General features: G+C 46.7%; 2 protein-coding genes across 2 annotated transcripts in view; one reads left to right on the top strand and one right to left on the bottom strand.

The window, feature by feature from the left end:
* The window catches only part of LOC142217007 (actin-related protein 2/3 complex subunit 1A-A), a 248,285-nt gene that overhangs the window by 80,283 nt on the left and 148,614 nt on the right, over positions 1-19,388 (top strand). The gene's annotated exons all lie outside the window — the stretch shown is intronic.
* Positions 1,753-12,527, bottom strand: MCM5 (minichromosome maintenance complex component 5). The gene is made up of 15 exons (XM_075285134.1): positions 12,312-12,527; positions 10,060-10,186; positions 9,060-9,188; positions 7,350-7,522; positions 7,113-7,268; positions 6,810-6,976; positions 6,293-6,464; positions 6,073-6,184; positions 5,821-5,964; positions 5,048-5,290; positions 4,798-4,910; positions 4,303-4,431; positions 4,040-4,182; positions 3,833-3,960; positions 1,753-2,491 (listed from the first exon to the last, which is right to left on the bottom strand). The coding sequence occupies exons 1-15, from the start codon at positions 12,479-12,481 to the stop codon at positions 2,390-2,392; spliced, it is 2,208 nt and encodes a 735-aa protein (XP_075141235.1). The 5' UTR covers positions 12,482-12,527; the 3' UTR covers positions 1,753-2,389.

Below are 19,388 nucleotides of genomic sequence, written 5' to 3'. Positions count from 1 at the left end.
ACAGCATGGCTCATGGTACTGTCCTCAAAAGATCTATTAATGATGACCTATCCTAAGGATTGGCTATTTATGTTAGAAACCAGATAATGTTCAATGTTATTGCCATATACACTCACCGGCCACTTTATTAGGTACACCTGTCCAACTGCTCGTTAACACTTAATTTCTAATCAGCCAATCACATGGCGGCAACTCAGTGCATTTAGGCATGTAGACATGGTCAAGACAATCTCCTGCAGTTCAAACAGAGCATCAGTATGGGGAAGAAAGGTGATTTGAGTGCCTTTGAACGTGGCATGGTTGTTGGTGCCAGAAGGGCTGGTCTGAGTATTTCAGAAACTGCTGATCTACTGGGATTTTCACGCACAACCATCTCTAGGGTTTACAGAGAATCGTCCGAAAAAGAAAAAACATCCAGTGAGCGGCAGTTCTGTGGGCGGAAATGCGTTGTTGATGCCAGAGGTCAGAGGAGAATGGCCAGACTGGTTCGAGCTGATAGAAAGACAACAGTGACTCAAATAGCCACCCGTTACAACCAAGGTAGCCAGAAGAGCATCTCTGAACGCACAGTACATCGAACTTTGAGGCAGATGGGCTACAGCAGCAGAAGACCACACCGGGTGCCACTCCTTTCAGCTAAGAACAGGAAACTGAGGCTACAATTTGCACAAGCTCATCGAAATTGGACAATTGAAGATTGGAAAAACGTTGCCTGGTCTGATGAGTCTCGATTTCTGCTGCGACATTCGGATGGTAGGGTCAGAATTTGGCGTCAACAACATGAAAGCATGGATCCATCCTGCCTTGTATCAACGGTTCAGGCTGGTGGTGGTGGTGTCATGGTGTGGGGAATATTTTCTTGGCACTCTTTGGGCCCCTTGGTACCAATTGAGCATCGTTGCAACGCCAAAGCCTACCTGAGTATTGTTGCTGACCATGTCCATCCCTTTATGACCACAATGTACCCAACATCTGATGGCTACTTTCAGCAGGATAATGCGCCATGTCATAAAGCTGGAATCATTTCAGACTGGTTTCTTGAACATGACAATGAGTTCACTGTACTCCAATGGCCTCCACAGTCACCAGATCTCAATCCAATAGAGCATCTTTGGGATGTGGTGGAGCGGGAGATTCGCATCATGGATGTGCAGCCGACAAATCTGCGGCAACTGTGTGATGCCATCATGTCAATATGGACCAAAATCTCTGAGGAATGCTTCCAGCACCTTGTTGAATCTATGCCACGAAGAATTGAGGCAGTTCTGAAGGCAAAAGGGGGTCCAACCCGTTACTAGCATGGTGTACCTAATAAAGTGGCCGGTGAGTGTATATTGACATGTCAGTTTTGAGGCAGTCTACAGAAGGCACTCCCCATTCACTTCAATGGGACTGCACGGAGTGAAAGAAGCAGCCCATTCATTTCTATGGGGAGCGCTCGTATCCCCGCTCCCATAGAAATGAATGGAGCTGCTTTAGACGCCGCTTATTCTGAACATGTTTTACGTTCAGAATAAGCTAGCGTTTACTCAGTGTGAATGCACCCTAAGGCTGTGTACTTGTATCATTCATGTTAATGGTAAACAATATTTTAGAGAAAAACTCATAAGCCATGTTAATATAATTTTTTTTTTATTTACTTTTTGCTCATTTATGAATGTCATTTAAATCTGACTTGATGCTCAGAAATAACCATGAAATATAAAACTCATATTACAACAGGAACATTTTACACATTATAGGATATCACTCATCTAAATGTTAACTCAAAACATAAGAAACTGCCTCCATACTCCTCCAATGTGTCATTTATATACATAAACTTATTAACCCTTCTGTCCCTCAGATTTTGCAATTCTTGCAGCTGGAGTTAAAGGGAACCAGTCAGGACAATTTGGGACACTAAGCCACCCCTAGGGCTTTATGATGATTTAGTGTCCCAAAGCACCCTGTTGTAAAGCCATAGATTCCACCACTAAAAAAGCTTTATACACACCCTGCCACTGTACTCTCCACACCACGCCAGTTCTTCAGACCTGTGTGCAAGGGCTTCACTGAAGGCTTGCCCTTGTGCCAGGAGCATGAGAGGAGTCTGATGAGACTTAACTAGCAAAGTATAAAGGGTTTTTATTTATTTATTTTAATACAGGCATAGGTTGCTTTAAAACAGGGCAGTCTGGAAAACTAAATACAAAAGTCCATAGGAAACTGTAGGTGTGGTTTAGTGTTCCAAATCAACCTGACAGGTTCTCTAAGCATATTTACATATTTTGCCGAGGGAACTATCCAAGTCCTTCTAGTATTGAAGTTGTGTAGCTTCATGCTGTTACACAAAGAGCTGGCCAATATGCCAGGCTGCAGGGCCATCAACCTTTTCATCCAATCCATCTTATTTTATGCGGAATAGGACTTTACGCTGAAGACGATGCTGAATTTCACCACGTCTCATCATAAGATGTAGAACCTTGTGAATTGCATGTTCTGGATATTTCTGGAAATAAAAATTCAAAGTGTAAATGTCTAGTGTGGCACAAGAATGTAATATTATATTACATTTACGAGATATACACAGGTAGTCTTTGTTTAAGTGGTAATTCAGTTTTAAAACAATTGATGACCATTAGATCTGCAGGGGTCTAACAGCTGAGCTTCCTGGAGATGAGCTGTACCAAAACATTGTGGAACTGTTTACATACCACTTACCACACAAACAGTAGCAGCAGGTATAGGTTTGTAGTGCTTTCATGTTCAAGTCTATGGTGCATCGCTATAGCACCTATACCCCAAAATTTGTACAAGTAAGCAGAACAGTGCAGCTTGCAATACGTAAACATTACAAATAACCATGCTGCCTCAGTGCATCTACTATTGATGGCCTATCCACATATTAGGACATAAATTGTAAAAAAGCTTTAAGTTCTTAGTGAGACCTTATCCTCCCAGTCATCCTGGGATGTACCGTATATACTCTAGTATATAAGTATAATGAGTTTACTTTTTGGGGGAATCCACTTTTCTGGTACCTTACAGGCTCTACAAACATGACATGGCATTCAGATACCAAACATCTGAGTGTGTACTCCAAAAGCCGCATCGCGCTCCTTCCCTTCTGCGCCCTGCTATGTGCCCAAACTGCAGTTTATGTCACATGTATGACACTGGTGTACCCCGGATAATACACGTAATGTCATATGTGAGTATAAACTGATATTAGGGTACATGTATGACATTAGTGTACCCCAGATAACGTACGTAATGTCATACTTAGTTTGGTTTTTGGATGCCATGACACTTTTGCAGAGACCCTAAAATCGCCCCTACAAAATGGGGTCACTTCTTGGGGAATTCCAGTTTACTGGCACCTCCAGCTCTCTGCAAAAACATGACGCGCAGAAAGTTCCTCTAAATCTATACCTGAATTCAGCGCAATGTCTGCTTTCCAGCAATATATAAAACTGCATGTGCCCCAAACCATGAAAGGTCCTCTTTAGTCAGGCAGCACATGCACCACTCCATCCACTTGAATGGAGTGACAGTTGACATAACTACCATTCTGCTAAGAATGGGGAACATGCTCCGTTCTCCTGATCACTGGGGGTCTACACAAACGTACCCTCAATCGATCCAAATTACAACCCTATCTTATGATCACAGAAGAAATTTCTTTGATGTAAAAACCCCTTTAATGGACCTCTGACGGCTCATACAATTGGCTCCTGAAAATGCTAAATCTAGGTAAAGAGATTCATTTTCCCTCTGCAATGCACTAAGAAGCTTTATGATGAAGGCAGTATCGAGGTATTGCTCTTAAAAAAAAATTTAAATTTCTCACCTGTTTAAGAAAATCTTGGATGATGCTGTGCTCAGAAACCTGAGAACCAATTGCAAACCTTCTCTTCAGCTGCTTTTCGATGCGAGACAGCATTTCTTGGTCCTCCTGTGTGGTGAATCCTTCCACTCCTGAACAGAAGGATTAGAATAATATTACATACAGACAACATATCACGGCATTGTATCTAGATATTCACATCATACTTACCAGAAAGACTTCCTGACATGGCAGCATCCAGTGTGGACACCTGGAACAAGCGCAAAGCCTCTTCTACATCAGCTTCTGTAGCAAAAGGCTGCAATTTCATCTTACTAAGAGATTCTGAAATCCGGACAATGGCTTCCAGTTGTCTGAAAAATTAACCAGTCATGTTTATTACCATAAAAATAAAAAAAATAAAAAAAAAAATCTTGTGAATATACTTAAGGCAACACTGCATGCTAACATCAACTAAGGATGTCTTTCCATACCTAACAGTTATGGGGATACTGGATCTCTTCTCTGTCTCCCTCTCATGTTCCCGTGCACCACTACGCATGAGGACGTAACGATTTTTGAGCTTCTCTGCTGCTTCCACTGACAGGCGAGGTCCACATTTACTGCGCAAGTATAAAAGTCAACAGAATTATAAAAACACTGAAGTGTTAATTCAGCATGCTTGATGTTTTTAGATGTGTAACCATGTCAAAAGGGGGCATCCTTTGTGCTAGAGGAAAGAAGGTTTCGCCATCATCTGATGGACTTCTTTACTTCAAGGGCAGTGAAACTAATGAACTCTGACAAAGGAGGTAGTGATGGAGTTGTCTTTATTGTATTACAAGCTATACTACTACATTTTTGGTAATGGGACACTCATACAGGGATTTATTCTGAAGGTCACATATAGAGAAGCAAATGATTGGTGCTAGGGAAAAACAATCAATAGATATCCGCCTCATGGTTTCAAAAGATAGCATTTTACTTACACTCTGCAATAAGCAATGTATTTCTTGAGGGTATTAAGATCAACTTCTCCTTCTACAGATTGGGTTTGTGTCCTTGCACTGAGATGTACATTCATCACGTGCTTAGCAAGAGTCTGCAGAGAACAAAAGTGAAAGTTACTCACAAAGGAAAGAAACGGTAGGAGCCCTATAATCACAATAGATTGTGCCACAACTGGAGATCAGGGTGCTACACACCGTCTGGCCTCTAGATGAATTCAACAATTCTTACCATATCCCTCTGCTCATTGTGTTCATCCTTGACTATGAAGATCATGTCAAATCTTGATAAAATGGTGGGCATGAAGTCAATATTCTCCTCACCCTTGGTGTCATCCCATCTACCATAAACTGAATTGGCAGCTGCAAGCACAGAGCAGCGAGAGTTCAGGGTGGTAGTGATGCCAGCTTTCGCAATTGAAATGGTCTGCTGCTCCATAGCCTCATGGATGGCAACTCTGTCATCCTCTCGCATCTGAAAGTTTTAACATAAGTTAATATCCAAAAAAACCACTTGGCATCATTGACTACATATGGCCAAACTAAACACTTGGTAATGAAGCCATAGAAAACTTAGGGCTCGTTTACATCTGCGCCCGGTCTCCATTCATGCAGGTTTCTGTTTCCTGCACAAAACTGAGCAGGAGACGGAAACCTGCAGGACTCTTTCATACCCATTCATTTGAATGGGTTTGAAAGATGTCCAGCCGTGAGCGCCGGTCAGCGTTTTATGCTCTCCGCCACAAAACCGTTTTTTAAAAATCGGACACAGATTCGGACATGCAGTACTCTGTGTCCGGTAAAAAAAAAAAAAAAAAAAAAAAGTTTCGTGGCGGAGAGCATAAAATGCTCACTGGCGCACACGGCCGGACCCGGTCTGACAGCTTTCCGGCAAAAGCTCAGAACGGACTCCGGGCACTAGTGTGAACCTAGCGTAATCTAAACCTACATATAACTTTTAGACACCTCTTAATATATTCAAAATGTAAGTTTCCAAAAGGTTACCTTATCAAATTCATCAATACAAACAACTCCTCCGTCTGCCAAGACCATAGCACCGCCCTCCATAATAAAGTTACGAGATACTGGGTCCCTCATGACGGAAGCAGTTAAACCAGCTGCACTGCTACCCTTACCAGATGTATAAACCTGCAAATAAAGAAGATAATTTAGCTACAGATATGACCAAAATAATTGGTCACCATATGCACCATGCATAAGAAGTATAGACCATATAGTGGGAGAGAAGAGTCTTACCCCAATGGGCGAGCACCTCTCCACAAATTTTAGAAGCTGAGACTTGGCAGTTCCAGGATCTCCCAACATCAGAAGGTTGATGTCTCCCCTTCGAGTTAGTCCATCTGGAAGCCTGGGTAAAGATTAAAAACCATTATTAAAACAAGCCTGGTGCTAGAATATTTAAGTAATTGTAAATTAACTTTAGTACTTTATGTGCTTAACAGTACATTAAATTCACCTTTTACGGGATCCACCAAAGAGCAGACATGCAATGGCTTTTTTGATGTCACTGCTGCCATAAATTGAAGGAGCAATACTTTTAGCAACAGTTTCATAAATATCAGGTTTAGAAGCAAGACGTCTGAATTCCTCCTCTTCCTGAGGAGTCACTGTACCAGCTGCACTCCTTCCTGGAAATGTAAAAAGCAAACAAATTAAGTGGTTAAACAAAAACATTTACGGCATCTCTACATTTTTCATGGTGAAATGCAACCAATCACCACATGTACCTACAAACGGCAAGAAAATAGATTTTGCAAAAGAAAGCAGAAGCATGACATGGAGTTTTTTTTTAATGCTAGGTAGCCTATAAATGTTATATGCTACATGCTCTATCACTACACGTGTGAAGCTAGTCTACACTGTTAGTAAAACACACTAATTGTTAAAAATCAGGCACTAACTGAATTGTGCTGCAGCTAAGCAATATGACTGTTGCATCCTGTACAGACATGTACAGTTGAAATATTACTTACCTGTGCCTTCTGTATCTACTTGTATACCAACAACACGGATATAGGAGCTTCGAATACCCACTCCTACTCTGTCACGGCCTTTACCAGATGTTTTGCCACTTTTACGAATTGAATAAATACCCATAATGGTCACTCTATTTCCTGGAACAACTTTGTCACAGAGATACCTAGAGAAACATTTTGAAATAATGAGGATTTCCATGGGAAAAAAAAAAAAATTCACAATCAGTACCAAAAAAAAAAAAAAAAAAATCTGAAATATGGTAGATTTACCACTGCATAACCAGAGAAGCAGAATCTTACCGGTCACAGTACAGCTGCATATGGCGGGGAAGCTCTCCATGTGGCACAGCATCTGGAGATTCCTGAAGTTTTAGAGTCTGAAAATCCACACATTTACACTTGTCAGGTATAATGAAGTATGGATCCAGAGGACACTTGGGTCGACCCGCCTGCTCCCTGTGTGCAACAAAAAGAATATGAATACATGGATTTTCAGATGACATTATATTAAATAGAAAACCATTTTGATGAACCTACGTGTTGCACTTCCGTGGCATGGCATAACCCTCCAAGCCTGGTCGCACTGGGATGTTACTAATGGTATTTCTGCAGCTGCGGCACTGGATTGAGATTTTTATAGCTTTGGCTCTCACAGCTGTAGCAGCAATAATGATACCAGGGATCTTCACAAGGTGAGACATCTGCTCAGACTGCAAAAGAAATTGGAAATGGTCACCAATGAAGAGACGACAAAGCTATAAGTTAAACTCAGTCTCTATAAAAATAAAAAAAGTAAACTGTAGTGTACCTAACCTTTCAAAAGGCTTGAGATAACAAAATAACACTCTCCAGGGAGCTCTTTAAGAGGGCCTGCCTCTCCCCTTCTCCGTCCCCCCTGCTTCCCATTCTGGGCAACCCTGCCTTCCCGGCAGGGCTCTCTCCTGGTCCGTTCCGTCGCTGGAGTGCAGCGGGAATGCAGAGAGCTCTACACTTCCATTCCGGAGGCACTTGGCATTCCCATGGGGACCTCCTTGCAGCTCTGGACCTCCCCCCCCCCCAGGCCCTTGGCGTGTTGCAGCTCTCCCATTTTCTCTCTTCGCTGCCCATCTCAGGTGCTTTTGACAGGCCCCTTACGGGCTTTGAGAAGCCTTGCACTGGTTCCGGTCTTCTCCGCCACTCTCTATCAGAGTTCTACATGTTGCTGGTCTCCCCCCTCCCCTTCCAGGCCACAGACCCTCATTTCTGAGTAAGTGGGAATCGAATCTCAACCTGTCCTTATCCGACTCAGACTATGCTAGGATCTTGGAGCTTGCCCACATGAGCTCGATGGCGTGTAAGTACCAAGAGGCGGGCTTCAAGATCCTCACCAGATAGTATCACGTCCCATCCCAGTTGCATAGGTTTTTCCCATCCTCCTCCCCAGTCTGCTGGCGCTGTGGCTTGGGGGAGGGAACGCTTCTACATATGTTCTTGGCGCTGAGGGATTTTTGGAGTGCTGTTCACAGTCTGCTTTCCTAAATTTTTCAGACTACTCTCCCCAACACGCCGGCATTTTTCTTGCTACATCTCTCAACCACTCCCCTCTGTGCCTATCGCAAGTCGGCGATAAGGTACAATGGTCAATGCTGCTAGAGCTTGCGTTCCTGCCCTATGGAAGTCTCCTAACCCACCCTTCGCCATTGGCTCCGTAAGGTGGAGGATATCCAGTCGATGGAGGAACTCACAACGTCTCTCCGAGACACTCATGAGTTCTTCCTGAGGGCCTGGACCCCCTGGATCCTCTTCCAGGGGTCCTGACAGTACAAGGACATAATGGGCTGAGGTTTTTCTTTGGCTCGGGTTCCATTTGTGGTGTGGACCCCCTCCCCCTTTGAATCTTCCCTCTTTTCTGATTTCTTCCCTCCTCTCTTCAGTCCCCCTTGCCCGTTTTGAACGGTGCTGATGCTTCCCTCGGCTTGTCTGATTCCAAGGGACTCTGTCCCCGTTTTGCTTGTATCACATTCTTCTGTATTTGGCCCTTTGTCGTGATTATGGGCCCTTCTGGTACTGATTTCAAGTTGAGTGCCGTTTCACTCGGTTCTTTTTTATGTATATTTTGTGTATAACACTCTCTCCCCATTATGTGCAAAGTTTGTTTAACGTTTAACGACAATTTAACCAGTCACTATGCCTTGGAAAGACTTTCTTGAATTGCAAAATATGTGTCAAACTGAAAATATGACAAAAACGCCAGCAACATAAAAATACCTTAAGACTCCGAATGTTCGCAGGATTAGCGTCAGACCGCAGCATGACCTGGATTTCTTGAACAGATTCTTCACCTGCAGGACGTGGACGAGTGACCTCATCTGCCACCTCCTGAGCTGCTTCCTCCAACTAAAATGTAATAAAGAATATAATATTGCACAACTGAAGATTTAAAGGGTGTAACCCAGTCTGTTTTGAGGGGCCTGCTGAGAACAGCTTATCATGGGGGAGCCATATGTTGGAACCCCACCAATCTGATACGGAAAGGTCACCAATGCCTGTTAAATGTTTCTATAAGATTGAAATATTAGATTTACTGCTGGCACCAAACACCACAACTCACAGTGAATACACTAGCCCCCTCCCCTGCTCGCTTAGTACACCTCTCCCCCCAGTTCTTCATCGACTGCTCCCCTCTGCCAATCCCTTCACTGGCTACCCGTTGCCCAGCGAACAGAGTTCAAGTTACTAACAATAACATACAAAGCTATCCACAACCTGTCCCCTTCATATATGTCTGACCTAATCTCCCGCTATCTGCCCACACGTAACCTCAGATCCTCCAAAGACCTCCTACTCCGCTCTTAACATAACTGTCTCCAAGATATCTCCCATGCATCCCCCATACTCTGGAACTCCTTACCAAAATACATAAGACTGACTCCCACAATCAAAAGCTTCAAGAAGGCCCTGAAGACTCGTCTATTCAGGAAGGCCTACAACCTCCAATAATGCTACTTCCACCACATCACTATCTGAACAGCCTCTACTCACACCTTCCGTCTCTATCCCTCTTCCCTCAGACTGTAAGCCCTTGCAGGCAGGGCCTCTATCCCACTGTGCCAGCTGGTCATTGTTAGCATTCTATTTGTTTGTATATTTTGTGTACCGTGTAAACCCAGAAATGTGAAGCACCATGGAATTAATGGTGCTATATAAACAATAATAATCTTTATGGTGTACTAAAATACACGATATAAGAGACACCTCTATGGCTTACCAGCTGAAGGTGCTCCGTAGGCTGCTTATAAAGGTAGTCTGCTAGATCCTCATCAAAACTAGCCAAGTCTTCCATCTCCACTTCAATCCAGTACTCTCCAAGGTTATAGTGACGCTTGAGTTCATCTCTGAAATGAAATATCCAGTTAGTAATATAAACAGTATATAACAAAACACAATGTAATACACCAATATGGCAAATCCAACACTACAAGTCTCTCTTTATGCATGCGTCCAAAGTTTACATTGCAATTTTTATTTTTTATTTAATTTTTTTTTAACATGGATTCCTTTTAAGTGAACAGTATACAGGAAAAAAATTAAACCCCATCAGATAAAAACAAATGAGGTGTCTAAGGATCCTTTTAAAATATGTGCCAGGAGCTTTCCCAATGGAAATAGTGGAAGCACACTGGAAACAATGAGCAAATCGTAATGGAAAGATTTGGATTGAAAGAGCAGTGATCTACGACTATAGCAAATCATTCTATTCCCACAGGTTGGCCAGGTAGGATGGAAGCTGCAGTCCTAATATTCTACCGGTGTGGCACTACGATCTGTTCGGCGAATATACCAGGCCAGCGGATTAATGCTCCACGGTCGGACGGCACTTCCAAACTGGTCTCAGACCGCCCTTAACGGCTTAATACGCCGGTCTCATATATTCGCCAAACAAACCGTACCTAAGGATAGACGTGCTTTAGTCATCTTTCATGCTCGTGTTGTGCGGTCACCCGATCCTTGCTGTGTCAGTTTAGTTAATGCGGTATTGGCAGCTATTCGCCATGTGTTATTTGAAAAACATTCCTAATTTGATTGTTCAGCAATGGATCGCTGGTTGAAGACTGGATCCTTCAGAAAAGCAGTTAATACCACTGACACAGACCCTCCAGTAGGAGCAGCAGCTTCAACATCAAACAGGTATGTTCAAATATTATGTTAAAAAGTAAAGATATGGATGTTGTGATTATCCAGAACCAGATTTGGGCGATATGACTTTTCAATCGCAGCGTTGAAGAGATTACTGATGCTGAAATAATTTGACAGGCGGAAGAGTATGGGAGGGGGGGGAAGGGGGGGGAGTTACACCTGCTCCCGGTCTCCGCTTTAGTCAATCCTGCAGGGTTTCAGTTTTCTGCCCCGAAAAACTTACGTAGGTTAGGTAAAATATGTTAAGTGCTCCCTACAAAATTTCTGTCCTGAATAGTGCTCCTCGACTCAAAAAGTTTGGGAAACGCTGCTCTACACTATCTTTTTATTGATGACCTATACCAAGAATAGGTTATTAGTAAAACAAAAAGTGGACAACCCCCTTAAATTGCAAACAGATTAAATGGGCTCTATCAGCAAAATCATGCTGATAGAGCCCCACATATGCGTGAATAGCCTTTAGTAGAAGCATGCTGCTTCTACTACGGCGACTGCGCATGCACCGAGGCCATTTTTTAGCAATGTCAGTTCGTGACTTAGACGGGACCCGAGGACATCGCAGGAAGAGGAGGCGTGGATGAAGAAGACGGCGGACCCTGAATGCCTGCCCACCGTGCACGATAGGTAAGTAGATATTCTTTTTTAGGGTATTATTTTAAAACTGGGGGGTAGTTTAATATAACTTTAGCGGTGCCTGAATGGCCTTTTTAAAGGCTATTCACACATATGTGGGGCTCTATCAGCATGATTTTGCTGATAGAGCCCCTTTAATAATGCTTACAAGTCAGGGGTCACCTCTGGGTTCATTCGAAGCCTTCAGTGCACATTCTGTCAAGTTCACCAATATAAATTGTGCAGTATATGGCACCTCCTGATGTGATAACAAACACAGCATGGGGTATATATTGGCTGCGCTGTTTCCCACCTATTTGGGATCTCTGAGAGCCTCGCTCTTCTGCTTTTATGACAGAACAGAAATAGTGCTAAATATGGTTGTGAGCAGAGCATTTAGGCACACCTCGTAACTGCAGGCTTCATACACAAGGAGGCTTTAGGAGACTCTCCCCCACCCCATCACTCTCTCCTGATCACTAGGGAGCAAAGCAGCTGGGCACCCAGAAATGTGGCAACTCTGATAATAAGACATCAAACCCCAGTAAGATGGTTATTATAGGATCAGCACATACAAAGAACTGACGTGTCTTTCTATTCAGTGAGGAGAACTAGGAGTCTACTAGGACAGCGGCCAGCACTTCACTAACAACTAGGTCTAGATACACAATTCTGCATTATCTGTACGATACCGGATGACTCAGTTCAGACCTGTATTTATAAGTGAAGCCGGTGCGGTCGGTGCCGTAGCGATATTGCCTCAGGAATTCTTTAAAACGCTTCTTCAGCTGCGACTTCTTGGCTTGTCCCTCATCAGCGTTCTGCTGATCTCCTCCAATACTGTCGCTGTAAAACACACCGGGATCGTCAAAACCGGACATGATGGCAAAGAGCAAGAGACAGCGAGCACAGAATGGCGACTTCACTGGAAGCTGAAAGCGCGCGAAAACACTAGTTTCGCGCCAAAGCAGAATAGGCGCCACTGGACAACTCCGCCCACTCACGGTTTCTATTGGTTAATGAGCGCAGTTGTCTTGGAGGGGAAAAAAAAAATATCTATACGGGAGGGGTTTAAACTGTGAACTAGAATACGCATGCACGAAGATATCCTGCTTGCGAGAAAGTGAATTTGTGTTGATTATATGTCGTCATGTGTGGAGCCATTTTGTTAGAGGTCACTGCGTTGTCTAAAAGAATTTCCTGTGGGGTCCGGAAAAATGTCTTCTGGTGTAAATGAGATTTGTGTGAGATGGAGATTCCTCGTTCATGTTATGTTGTATGACTTATAATAAAAACCTCAAGGGGTCAGGTGAGGAAAAGGTGAGTGTAAGTGGTTTTTGTGTGTAGGCATTGAGGTGGAACATGAAACTAGGGGCAGATGAAGGAGAGGACGGCATGACACTGGGGGCAGAGATGGGGGGACATGATTCTGGGGGCAGAGTTGTCATGGGGGACATGAATCTGGGGACAGAGATGGGGGGACATGAATCTGGGGGCAGAGATGGAGGGGACATAAATCTGGGGGCAGAGATGGGACATGATTCTGCGGGCAGAGATGTGGGGACATAAATCTGGGGGCAGAGATGGGGGGACATGAAACTGTGAGCAGAGATGGGGGGACATGAATCTGGGGGTAGAAATGGGGGGACATAAATCTGGGGGCAGAGATGGGGGACATGAATCTGGGGGCAGAGATGGAGGGACATGAATCTGGGGGCAGAGATGTGGGGACATGAATCTGGGGCAGAGATGGAGGGACATGAATCTGGGGGCAGAGATGGGGGGACATGAATCTGGGGGCAGAGATGGGGGAACATGAATCTGGGGGCAGAGATGGGGGGACATGAACCTGGGGCAGAGAAGGAGGACATGAATCTGGGGGTAGAGATGGGGGACATGAAACTGTGGGCAGAGATGGAGGGACATGAATCTGGGGGCAGAGATGGAGAGGACATGAATCTGGGGGTAGAAATGGGGGGACATAAATCTGGGGGCAGAGATGGGGGACATGACATGAATCTGGGGGCAGAGATATGGGGACATGAATCTGGGGGCAGAGATGGAGGGACATGAATCTGGGGGCAGAGATGTGGGGACATGAATCGGGGGGCAGAGATGGAGGGGACATGAATCTGGGGGAAGAGATGTGGGGACATGAATCTGGGGGAAGAGATGGAGGGACATGAATCTGGGGGCAGAGATGGGGGGACATGAATCTGGGGGAAGAGATGTGGGGACATGAATCTGGGGGCAGAGATGGAGGGACATGAATCTGGGGGCAGAGATGGGGGGACATGAATCTGGGGGCAGAGATGTGGGGACATGAATCTGGGGGCAGAGATGGGGGGACATGAACCTGGGGCAGAGATGGGGGACATGAATCTGGGGGTAGAGATGGGGGACATGAAACTGTGGGCAGAGATGGAGGGACATGAATCTGGGGGCAGAAATGGGGGGACATGAATCTGGGGGCAGAAATGGGGGGACATGAATCTGGGGGCAGAGATGGAGGGACATGAATCTGGGGGCAGAGATGGAGAGGACATGAATCTGGGGGAAGAGATGGGGGACATGAATCTGGGGGCAGAGATGGAGGGACATGAATCTGGGGGCAGAGATGGAGGGACATGAATCTGGGGGCAGAGATGTGGGGACATGAATCTGGGGGCAGAGATGGGGGACATGAATCTGGGGGCAGAGATGGGGGACATGAAACTGGGGCAGAGATGGGGGACATGAATCTTGGGGTAGAGATGGGGGACATGAAACTGTGGGCAGAGATGGAGGGACATGAATCTGGGGGCAGAAATGGGGGGACATGAATCTGGGGGCAGAGCTGGAGGGACATGAATCTGGGGGCAGAGATGGAGGACATGAATCTGGGGGTAGAGATGGGGGACATGAAACTGTGGGCAGAGATGGAGGGACATGAATCTGGGGGCAGAGATGGAGAGGACATGAATCTGGGGGTAGAAATGGGGGGACATAAATCTGGGGGCAGAGATGGGGGACATGACATGAATCTGGGGGCAGAGATATGGGGACATGAATCTGGGGGCAGAGATGGAGGGACATGAATCTGGGGGCAGAGATGTGGGGACATGAATCGGGGGGCAGAGATGGAGGGGACATGAATCTGGGGGAAGAGATGTGGGGACATGAATCTGGGGGAAGAGATGGAGGGACATGAATCTGGGGGCAGAGATGGGGGGACATGAATCTGGGGGAAGAGATGTGGGGACATGAATCTGGGGGCAGAGATGGAGGGACATGAATCTGGGGGCAGAGATGGGGGGACATGAATCTGGGGGCAGAGATGTGGGGACATGAATCTGGGGGCAGAGATGGGGGGACATGAACCTGGGGCAGAGATGGGGGACATGAATCTGGGGGTAGAGATGGGGGACATGAAACTGTGGGCAGAGATGGAGGGACATGAATCTGGGGGCAGAAATGGGGGGACATGAATCTGGGGGCAGAAATGGGGGGACATGAATCTGGGGGCAGAGATGGAGGGACATGAATCTGGGGGCAGAGATGGAGAGGACATGAATCTGGGGGAAGAGATGGGGGACATGAATCTGGGGGCAGAGATGGAGGGACATGAATCTGGGGGCAGAGATGGAGGGACATGAATCTGGGGGCAGAGATGTGGGGACATGAATCTGGGGGCAGAGATGGGGGACATGAATCTGGGGGCAGAGATGGGGGACATGAAACTGGGGCAGAGATGGGGGACATGAATCTTGGGGTAGAGATGGGGGACATGAAACTGTGGGCAGAGATGGAGGGACATGAATCTGGGGGCAGAAATGGGGGGACATGAATCTGGGGGCAGAGCTGGAGGGACATGAATCTGGGGGCAGAGATGGAGGGGACATGAATCTGGGGGAAGAGATGGGGGACATGAATCGGGGCAGAGATGGAGGGACATGAATCTGGGGGCAGAGATGGAGGGACATGAATCTGGGGGCAGAGATGGGGGGACATGAATGTGGGGACATGAATCTGGGGGCAGGGATGGGGACATGAATCTGGGGGTAGAGATGGGGGACATGAAACTGTGGGCAGAGATGGAGGGACATGAATCTGGGGGCAGAAATGGGGGGACATGAATCTGGGGGCAGAGATGGAGGGACATGAATCTGGGGGCAGAGATGGAGGGGACATGAATCTGGGGGAAGAGATGGGGGACATGAATCTGGGGGCAGAGATGGAGGGACATGAATCTGGGGGCAGAGATGGAGGGGACATGAATCTGGGGGCAGAGATGGGGGGACATGAATCTGGGGGCAGAGATGGGGGGACATGAAACTGGGGCAGAGATGGGGGGACATGAATCTGGGGGTAGAGATGGGGGACATGAAACTGGGGGCAGAGATGGAGGGGGGACATGAAACTGGGGGCAGATGAAGGGTGTATATGAAACTGGGGGAGAGATAGAGGGGGGACATATAATTTACGGGTGACTGTAGGAGGATTATACTGTGTGGGGGCACATGGAAAATGAATGAGAATGGGCGGAGTCTCTGCCCTCTCCAATAGACACCCCAACCTCTAAACCAAGACGCCCCCGCAGGAACCTCAACCGCCTTGACACCTGCACCCTCTCAGACTCTCTCCTACCACTCGCTGACATATCCTCACTCCAGGACACAGATGCCACTGATGCCTTCTATAACACCACCATTACCTCAGCCCTTGACTCTGTGGCCCTCTACACAAACACCAGAGCCCGAATGATCAATAGGTAACCCTGGCACACCGACCTGACTAAAAAACTGAGACATGCCTTGCGGGTTGCAAAACGCCTCTGGAAGAAAAGCCACTCCCAGGAAGACTTCCTCAGTTACAAAGAGGCAGTTCTCACATTTAAGAACACACTCACCTCTGCAAAGCAGTTCTACTTCACCACACTCATATCTGCACTCTCTCGCAATCCCAAACAGCTATTCACCACCTTCAACTCCCTGCGCCCCCTCCGACATCACTTATCTCAGCTGACGACTTTGCCTCTTAGGGAGCGTTCACACTACCGTCGGTGTCCGACATGTAGTGTCCGCTCCTAGTGTCCGCTCAAAATCTATCACGGACACTAGGAGCGGACACTAGATGTGTCCGTGACACCTGTCATTCAAATGAATGGGCATCGGGTGCGTTCTTTTGCACTCCGTGCCCGTCCTTCCCTGTCCGCAAGAGAAGATGTCCGACTTCTCAAGCGGACAGAAAAGCCCTGCATGCAGGGTTCCTCTGTCTGCTTGAGAAGTCGGACATCTTCTCTTGCGGACAGGGAAGGACGGGCACGGAGTGCAAAAGAACGCACCCGATGCCCATTCATTTGAATGACAGGTGTCACGGACACATCTAGTGTCCGCTCCTAGTGTCCGTGACAGATTTTGAGCGGACACTACATGTCGGACACCGACGGTAGTGTGAACGCCCCCTTACTTCAAAACAAAATTGACACCATCAGCGACAGTCTCACCCTACTCCCCCGACAACCCCTCTACCCAACTGCTCACTGCTCACCATCCTTGACCTGTTTCTCCACCATCACTGATGAAAAACTCTCCTCCCTAATCTCCAAATCCCACCTCACCTCCTGCGCACTTGACCCGATCCAGTTACATCTCATCCCCAAACTCACTGAAGTCGTTACTCCGGCCCTAACCCATCTCTTCAACCTATCTCTAGCCAATGGATCCTTCCCCTCTGCCTTCAAACACGCCACAGTCACACCTATACTTTAAGAAACTGTCCCTCGACCCGTCCTCTCCAGTTAACTATCGTTCCATCTCACTACTCCCGTACGCCTCAAAACTGCTTGAGCAACACGTCCACTCAGAACTCTCCTATCTCTCATCCAACCTGCTCTTTGACAGACTACAGTCAGGCTTCAGACCCCGTCACTCCACTGAAACTGCCCTAACAAAAATCACTAATGACCTTCTAACCGCCAAAGCCAAGCGCCATTAGTCTGTCCTCCTCCTCCTTGACCTCTCCTCTGCCTTTGACAAAGTTGACCACTCCCTCCTGTTAGAAATTCTCTCATTCCTTTGTTATCTCAGACCTGGCCCTTTCCTGGATCTCCTCATACCTCACCGACTGCACATTCAGCGTTCCACTTGCACACCACCTCCTCACCACGCCCTTTCTCTGTAGGTGTGCCCCAAGGCTCCGTCCTAGGACGCCTCCTGTTCTCCATCTACACCCTTGGCCTGGGCCAACTCATAGAATCTCATGGTTTTCAATACCATTGCTATGCCGATGACACCCAAATATACATCTCAGGACCAGACGTTACCTCCCTGCTGGCCAGAGTTCCAGATTGTTTAGCACCTGTAGCCTCCTTCCTCTCCTCCCGCTTTCTCAAACTCAACATGGAGAAAACAGAGTTCATCATCTTCACCCCACCCCGTATGATCCCTCCACCTGACCCATCTATCAAAGTTAATGGAACCACAATTACCCCTGTCCCACAGGCCCGATGCCTTGTGGTAACCCTGGACTCCGACCTATCCTTCAAATTACACGTTCAAACCCTCAACACTTCCTGCCGCCTCCAACTCAAGAAAATCCATCGAATCCGCTCCTTCCTCACCCCTGAAACTATTAAGATGCTCGTCTAGGCCCTCATAATCTCCCGCTTAAGACTACTGCAACACCCTTCTCCATGAACTCCCAGCAAACACCATCGCCCCTCTCCAGTCCACCTTAAACTGCGCTACTCGTTTAATTGACCTCACCCCCGATCTTCATCGGCTGCTCCCCGGACCAACAGGGAGTCACCAGAGCTGTGAAGGATCTCAAGTACATCCTACAGACCACAGCAGAACTAGCAGGCCTAAAACGAACCAAACCCATAAGACAAACCAAACAGTCCCACAAATGGTTCGACAGCGACTGCAGAGCATTACGCCGTACCCTAAGAACAGCCTCCAACCAAAATCACAGAGACCCCAACAACAAGGAGGCGAGGGAAGCCAACGACAATAAGCGTTACAAAGGAATCCTCAGAGAGAAGAAACAGAGGTACCTCTCTCACAAAATAGAGCAACTAGAGGACTCCCTCAAAGACAGCTCATTCTGGGAGACCTGGCACCATATGGGCACAAAGCCCAAGAAAAACTCCCTCCACATCCAAAACGGCAATATCTGGCTCAACTACTTCAGAGGTCTCTACAAAAACATCCCTGAAGAAGACCTAACCCCAGAACAGCAACAGATAATCACCAAACTGAAGGATATGGAGAAAGTCTTCAAAGACTTCTAGAACCCTCTGGATTCATCATTAAAGACATACTGGAAAGAATTGCCTTGCTGAAAGGCAAAAAAGCCAGCGGCCCTGACAGCATCCTACCAGAGATGATCAAATACAGCCCTCCAGCAATACACGCGGCACTGGCAAAGCTATTCACCCTAGTCCTCAATGCAGGACACTTCCCACAAGACTGGAACAAAGGCCTCATAACCCCCATCTACAAGAATGCAGACCAATACGACCCCAACAACTACAGAGGAATCTGTGTCGCAGCACGCTGGGGAAACTGTTCAACAGCATCATCAACCATAGAATCCTCACTTTCCTCACACAACACGGGGTCCTCAGCAAGAGCCAAGCAGGGTTCATGCCAAACCACCGCACCACAGACCATATCTACACCCTGCACAGCCTCATCAAGACCCACGTCCACAACACCAAAAGAGGCAAGATATTTGCCTGCTTCGTGGACTTTAAGAAGGCGTTCAACTCAGTATGGCACCCAGGCCTGCTCCTAAAACTCCTAG

The sequence above is a fragment of the Leptodactylus fuscus genome, chromosome 8, assembly GCF_031893055.1.
Source record: "Leptodactylus fuscus isolate aLepFus1 chromosome 8, aLepFus1.hap2, whole genome shotgun sequence".
In the NCBI taxonomy this organism is placed as follows: domain Eukaryota; kingdom Metazoa; phylum Chordata; class Amphibia; order Anura; family Leptodactylidae; genus Leptodactylus; species Leptodactylus fuscus.
This window is presented reverse-complemented; position numbering and strand designations above follow the sequence as displayed.

Coding starts and splice junctions, on each gene's coding strand:
- MCM5 (XM_075285134.1), bottom strand. CDS start 12,481: ATGTCCGGTTTTGACGATCCCGGTGTGTTTTACAGCGACAGTATTGGA. Junction 7,269..7,349: donor ATGCCACGGAAGTGCAACAC/GTAGGTTCATCA, acceptor TGTTGCACACAG/GGAGCAGGCGGGTCGACCCA. Junction 4,183..4,302: donor AGTATCCCCATAACTGTTAG/GTATGGAAAGAC, acceptor TTAATTTTTCAG/ACAACTGGAAGCCATTGTCC.